Source organism: Penaeus japonicus, unplaced genomic scaffold, assembly GCF_977035675.1.
Source record: "Penaeus japonicus unplaced genomic scaffold, GWHDUDI00000001_assembly GWHDUDI00000001, whole genome shotgun sequence".
NCBI classification, from domain to species: domain Eukaryota; kingdom Metazoa; phylum Arthropoda; class Malacostraca; order Decapoda; family Penaeidae; genus Penaeus; species Penaeus japonicus.
This window is the reverse complement of record NW_028234403.1, coordinates 56,754,216-56,761,715: the sequence shown is the minus strand read 5'-3', so window position 1 is coordinate 56,761,715 and position 7,500 is coordinate 56,754,216. Positions and strand designations below refer to the sequence as shown.

The 7,500-nt window shown below is 43.3% G+C and overlaps 1 protein-coding gene across 6 annotated transcripts in view; it reads left to right on the top strand.

The window, feature by feature from the left end:
- The window catches only part of LOC122253041 (CD109 antigen), a 259,385-nt gene that overhangs the window by 221,955 nt on the left and 29,930 nt on the right, over positions 1-7,500 (top strand). For all 6 annotated transcript variants that reach the window (XM_086543179.1, XM_086543193.1, XM_086543174.1 and 3 more), the window contains 2 exons: positions 412-696; positions 1,916-2,058. In XM_086543179.1, coding sequence (XP_086399305.1) covers positions 412-696; positions 1,916-2,058 — 428 coding nt within the window. The remainder of the gene's footprint in view (positions 1-411; positions 697-1,915; positions 2,059-7,500) is intronic.

Genomic DNA, 7,500 nt, shown 5'->3' with positions numbered 1-7,500 from the left:
CATACCATTTAACCCTTTTATCTCCCCAATTTCTATCCATTTGCATACCATTAAACCCTTTTATCTCCCCAATTTCCATACCATTTAACCCTTTTATCTCCCCAATTTCTATCCATTTGCATACCATCAAACCCTTTTATCTCCCCAATTTCTATCCATTTGCATACCATTTAACCCTTTTCTCTCCCCAATTTCTATCCATTTGCATACCATTTAACCCTTTTATCTCCCCAATTTCTATCCATTTTATACCATTTAACCCTTTTCTCTCACCAATTTCCATACCATTTAACCCTTTTCTCTCCCAAATTTCCATACCATTTAACCCTTTTATCTCCCCAATTTCCATACCATTTGCATACCATTAAACCCTTTTCTCTCCCCCCGTCCCCCCCCCCCCCCGAAAAACAGGCCTCGCTGAAGACCTTCCCGCTCCCCCTGACGCCAGAGCTAGCAGGTCTCGCTACGGTCGCAATTTTCGCAGCGGGAAGAGACGGTGACCTCGTAGCGGACGCCCTGACCTTTCCCGTGGACGCCCTGACCAGAAAGGGCCTCGACGTGACCATGAAGCAGCAAGCCGAGTCACAGGGAATGAAGGTCACGGTGAAGGCACTTCCTGGCAGTCGCGTGGCACTAGCGGGTTCCCAGTGGGCCTCGTACAGCATGCAGGCTGGGAATGACCTTACTCATGCTATGGTAAGTGGGGTTTGAGGTTTGTGGTGAGGTTGGTTTGTGGTGAGGTTTGAGGTTTGAGGTTTGGTTGGTTTGTGGTTCGGTTGGTTTGTGGTTCGGTTGGTTTGTGGTTTGGTTGGTTCGGGGTTTGGTTGGTTTGTGGTTCGGTTCGGGATTTGAGGTTCGGTTGGTTTGAGGTTCGGTTGGTTTGTGGTTCGGTTGGTTTGTGGTTTGGTTGGTTTGAGGTTCAGTTGGTTTGTGGTTCGGTTGGTTTGAGGTTCGGTTGGTTTGTGGTCCGGTTCGGGGTTTGAGGTTCAGTTGGTTTGAGGTTCGGTTGGTTTGTGGTTCGGTTTGAGGTTTGGTCGGTTTGAGGTTTGGTTGGTTCGGGGTTTGGTTGGTTTGTGGTTCGGTCGGTTTGAGGTTCGGTTGGTTTGTGGTTTGGTTGGTTTGTGGTTCGGTCGGTTCGACGTGGGTTGCGGTTTGTATGTGAAAGGAGGAAGGAGCCTGTGAATAGAATGAATTGATGGATGGATTGGACTGTTCTATGATTTGAATGAATTGATTGCATTGGAATGATTGATGATCTGAGTCTAATGAACTGAATTGATGTATGATTTCAAATTAAGAAATTGAATTGGTATATGATTTGAAATTAACGAATCGGATTGATGTATGATTTCAAATTTAAAGATTGAATTGATGTATGATTTGAATTGATTAATTAATTGAAGTGATGTATGATTTGAATTTATGAATGAATAGAAAATGACGGAATGAGATGAAGGAATGATACCACATAAATAATTACACGCAGTTTTGATAAAAAATCTAACGTCAAAACGATGTGAGATTATTTCTTTTCATTCATTCCTTTTCCTCAGTGATTTTTGTTGTATTCAGACATGGAATGGAATGATAAGTTCCTAGTGTCTTTTCTGACTTCATGAATAGGGGGATTTTGTGAGGTGTCGTGTGTTATTGATAGGAAATTTGTGATAAAGGAAACTCTGCTTTAATGATAGGAAATTTATTATAAAGAAAACTCTGCTTTAATGATAGGAAATTAGTGATAAAGAAAATTCTGCTTTAATGATAGGAAATTTGTGATAAAGTGAACGGATTTATCAATAGAATATTCATGATAAAGAGACCATCGCATTATAAGATACGGATATTCGACAAAAGGGAACTAACTGATAGATAAGGAATGCACGATAAAAATACCGCCTCTTGTCCTCGACAGATCCTACACCAGATGGCCCAGGACGGCAGCGGGTCGAGACAGGCCGCCCTCGAACAGAGATGGGTGTCTGAAGAAGGATTACCGGAGAACATCCTGCACCTCCCTCGCACTTCGCCCGGAGTGGATCCTAATGATACCTTTTCGTGAGTGTTTGGTTGCTTTTTTTGTTTGTTTGTTTGTTTTTACTTGGTTTCTCTCTCTTTCTCTGTCTGTCTCTCTCTCTCTCTCTCTCTCTCTCTGTCTCTCTCTCTCTCTCTCTCTCTCTCTCTCTCTCTCTCTCTCTCTCTCTCTCTCTCTCTCTCTCTCTCTCTCTCTCTGTCTCTCTCTCTCTCTCTCTCGCATTTTCCCTACTCTTCCCTCTCCCTTCCTTCTCCTTCCTTTTCCTCTCTGTTTCCTTCTATTTTCCTCTTCATCTCCCTCTTCTCATCTCTCTTCTCCTCAATCCTCTCCTTGTCTCTCTCTTTATCCCTCTCTCTCTCTCCGTATCAATCTCTCTCTCCCTTTCCATCTCTCTCCCCCTCTCCTTCTCCCTCTCATTCTCGCTCTTCCTCTACTTATCCTTCTCACTCTCCTTGTCAATCTCCCTCTCCCTTTCCCACTCTTTCCCCCCTCTCCCTCTCCCTCTCCTTATCACTCTCCATCTCCCTCCCCTTATCCCTCTCCCACTCTGTCTCCTCCCACATCTAGTCCTCCCCTCCCCTTCCCCTCCCATCCCCTCCTCCCCCAGCTTTTTCCAACAAAACCTTCCATTTTCGCGTCCGCCTGATCTTAATAACAAAAGCAATTTACTAATGAGTGCAGGGGAGAATAAGTAAAAAAGATCTTAACAAGCCCTCAAAAGTATACTGCCCGTTTGGGAACAGAAGTAATAAAGACGAGGATTAGCATCGCATTGTGATAACGAGATGGGAAATGACCTACGAGGCAAAAAATGTCACGAGTGGAAATGAGGTAGAGTGGCTGTGAATTTGTCATGGGCGGGATTGGGTGTGGGTTGGGGGTGGGGTTAGGGGTGAGGGGTTAGGGGTGAGGGGTGAGAGGGAGGAGGAAGGGACGAAATGGAGGTGAAAAATAAGAGCGTGGGATTATTGATGAGGGAGAGGGAGTGAGGCTTAATATGTTGTTCTGTGTAGCATGAGGAATGCATTTGTGTAGATGTGGATGTGAGATCGGATATGTACGTGTATGTGCGTGGGCAAACGAACACACACACACACTCTCTCTCTCACTCACTTACTCACGCAACCCCATCTCCCTCCCTGTTCCCCCACATACCTCCCTCACACACACACACACACACACACACACTCTCTCTCTTTCCCTCTCTCTCTCTCTCTCTCTCACACACACACACACACACACACACACACTCACTCACTCACTCACTCAACCCCACCTCCCTCCCTGTTTCCCCACATACCTCCCTCACTCACACAGACACACACTTACATTCACTCACTCACTCACTTAATCCCATTCAGATTGAAATTCTGATCACTCACTCACTCACTCACACTCACATTGAAATTTTCATCACTCACTCACTCACACTGAAATTCTCATCACTCACTCACTCACTCACATTGGAATTCTCATTACTCACTCACTCACATTGAAATTCTCATCACTCACTCACTCACTCACATTGAAATTCTCATCTCTCACTCACTCACATTGAAATTCTCATCACTCACTCACTCACATTGAAATTCTCATCACTCACTCACTCACTCACCCACATTGAAATTCTCATCACTCACTCACTCACTCACTCACATTGAAATTCTCATTACTCACTCACATTGAAATTCTCATCACTCACTCACTCACTCACATTGAAATTCTCATCACTCACTTACACTCACATTGAAATTCTCATCACTCACTCACTCACATTGAAATTCTCATCACTCACTCACTCACTCACATTGAAATTCTCATCACTCACTTACTCACTCACATTGAAATTCTCATTACTCACTCACTTACATTGAAATTCTCATCACTCACTCACTCACACTCACATTGAAATTCTCATCACTCACTCACTCACTCACATTGAAATTCTCATCACTCACTCACTCACTCACTCACATTGAAATTCTCATTACTCACTCACATTGAAATTCTCATCACTCACTCACTCACTCACATTGAAATTCGGAATCCAAAAGTCACAAATGAACATCAACATGAGACAAAAAGACCGGGGAATCAACGACCTAAAATATCGAAACCACATCGAAGTTCATGATAAAAGACCTTAATTGCAATGGAAAAAAATATATATATTTATAAAGCAAAAACAAACAAAAAGAAAAAGAAATAACAGGAAAACTAATCTACTACCATGCACGAGTGAACTGAATTTAAGGTATGGAATAATTTAGATATATATTTTTTTCATTTTTATTCTTTCGTTTTTTTTTTCCTTTTTATTGCATAGGGTTCGTTGTAAAGATCATCCATCAACACGCCGGTTTCCGTTCGGTTCACTTGGGCGTAAGAGTGCAAGGCCGTGATTGGTCCGTTTGAATTTTCAGTGCGCGTGTAACGGCCAATTAGCGTGCGGTTGAGTTGCGTTCTAACCGTCGCTGCTGGTACCTGGGTGGTATCTTTACATAGAGACACACAGGCATACGGGCATAGGCTAGGCTAGGGTACATGCACACACACACAGATTTGCGTACACGCTCAAGCACGTACATACATAGAAACACACACACACACACACACAAACACACACTCGCGCGCGCGCGCAACAAACAACCACGCTCTTCAAAAACACTCAAACAAACAGACAAATAAAATAAATGTATTTATAACAATGCAACACATATATAATAAATCTTTCTTAATTCCCTCTAATACGACAATAACTGCCAGTGAGGCACAAAAACAGTTTTTTTTTTCTTTTTCTTTTTTTTTATTCATAATCAGTAAGTGTCATTGCAGAACGATTTATTGCATTCATTTGGTTTCGAAGCTGAACTGATTTGCAGCTTAATTTTGATCTGGAAATAACACTTATAAACAGCTGTGGAGGTTGGATATCGAGCCGGGATTTTTGAATTTGTTGTTGTTGTTGTTATTTTTGTCATTTTTATTATGTGATGAGGCTTATTGTTGGTATCATTATAATCGGCTTTATCTACTTCATTCTTTTTCTTCATCATCATCATTATCATTATCGTTATCATCATTACCATTATCATTATCATCATCATCATTATCATCATCATCATAATCATCATTATCATCACCATCACCATATTCACTTCTTAATTTTCATCATCATCATTACAAAAAAACATGCGTGTTATAATTTTATCTCCAGAAGAAAAATGTGGAGAGAAAGAGATAGAGAGAGAGAAAAAAAAATACATCTCTCTCTGCCAGTTACACTTTCTAAATTCTCCTACGTGTACCAGACTATATAAAAATCTTCTTTTGACAAAAAAATGAATGTCCATTTTTAGTTGCGCTTCCACACACACACACCCCTCGTCCTCCCCCCAGCCCCACAACCCCCCCACCTCACCCTACCCCACAAACCCCCCCTCACCCTACCCCACAAACCCCCCCTCACCGCCATGTTTAGTTAAAGCACTGGTTTATTTTTTGACCTTTTACACTCTTAAGCTTTATTTTCGTAGGCTTTTATGCAGCACGTTCCAGTTTTCTTTCTCTTTAGCAAGATATTTAATTGCAAAACCCTTTTGGAATTGCAAGGGTGAATGGTGTGTGTGTGTGTGTGTAGTTATATACTTTGTCTACGCTTCTGTATATACACTCGTGTTCGTATTCTAATACGCACACACATACGCACACTTACACTTACATTTGCACTTGTATTTACACTTTCACTTACACACACACACACACACACACACACACACACACATACACACACACACACACACACACACAGGATTCTGTATAAGCTATAATTATCTTCTATATCTCGTAAATCCAGAGAGGGAGAGAAAAAAAAAAAAGATATTAAAAAAAAACTATTGAAGCAAAGATGGAAAAATAGAGGAAAAAAAAGGTATTTCTGCAATGGCATTAACTGCCAAACTAAACGAACCATTTTCTGGCCCATTAACAATCCTATTATCCTGCCTCGTGTATCCTACACCGTTTCCCTGGCTTCCCCCCCCACACCCCCACGCCCACCAACCCCCCACGCCCACGCTTCCCTTAACCCACTTCCAAGTTCCTTTGTAGTTGTTCCCGTCAGCCTATCCCTGTTATTCCGGGCGTGAAAGGGAAAGGAGGGAAGGAAGGAGAGAAGGAGAGAATATGGATGAAGAGGAGGGAGGGAAGATGGATGATAAGGAGGGAGAGGAAGGAGAGGAGAAATAGGCAAGGGGAGAGGAAGGGAGGAAGGAAGCGAAGGGGAGAAGAGAAGAAAGGAGGGAAGCAGTGAAGGGAGAGGATAGGGGTTGAGGAAGGATAGGAATGGAAAGGAAGGGAAGGAAGGAGGAACGACAGGGAGAAGGGAGAGGAGGGAGGGAAGTAGAAAGGAGAGATGGAGGAGAAGAGGGAGATATGGAGGGGGAGGAGTGGAAGGATGGAGAAGGAGGGGAGGAAGGAAAGGAAGGGGGAGAGAAAGAATGAGGAGACAGGAAAACGAAGAAGGATAAGGCAGGATGGTAGGGAAGGAGGGAAGAGGAATCAGAGAAACTGGAAGAAAATAGATTGAGAAAAGAGAAGAAGGAAATGGCAAACGGAAAAGAAAAAAGAAAGCGAACTCGAGGAGAGAGAAGGAGAGGAAGAGGGCGAGAGAGAAGGAGTTAAAGAGGGAGAGGGCGAGAGAGGGGGCAAGGAAGAGAGCGAGAATTAGAGTGAGAAATAGTGAGAGAGAGAGAGAGAGAGAGAGAGAGAGAAGAAAAGGAAGAAATTAAGGAAATATAGGAGGGGATAGAAAAAGGGTAGACGAAAGGCGAAGAAGAAAACGAAAAAAAAAGAAAAAGAAAAAAATGCAGATGAAAAATAAGGAGGGGGAATGGCAGAGAAGAAGGAGGTGACAAGGTTAATTGAGATTAAAAAGGGAGATGACGGAAAATGTTGGAAGATAAAGTGGGGAAGAGGGGAGGAACCGAAGATAGGAAAAAGGGAAAACATTGAGATGATAAAGGAGAGGGTATAGGGAAAATGGATGAAGATGGCACGTAAGAGGTGGAGGAGGAGGAGAAGAAGCAGGTGGGAGAGAATCAGGTGGAGGTGAAGGTGGATTTAGGGGTTGAGGTGGAGGAGGAGGTGGAGGTGAAGGAAGTAGAGGTAAAGGAGATAAAGGAGAAGTAGGTGGAGGTGAAGGGGGAGGAGGTGGAGGTCGAAGTGGAGGATGAGGTGAAGGAGAAGTATGAGGAGGAGGTGAAGGAGGTGGAGGTGGAGGTCGAAGTGGAGGATGAGATGAAGTTGAAGGAGAAGGAGGAGGAGAAAGAGAAGCAGTAGGAAAAGGAGAAGGAAGAGAATGAAGAGGAGCAGGTGGGAGAGAAGGAGGTGGAGGTGAAGTTGGGGATGGAGGTGGCTTAGGGGGAGGTAGAGCTAGAGGTGGAGGTCGAGGAGGTGGAAGTGGT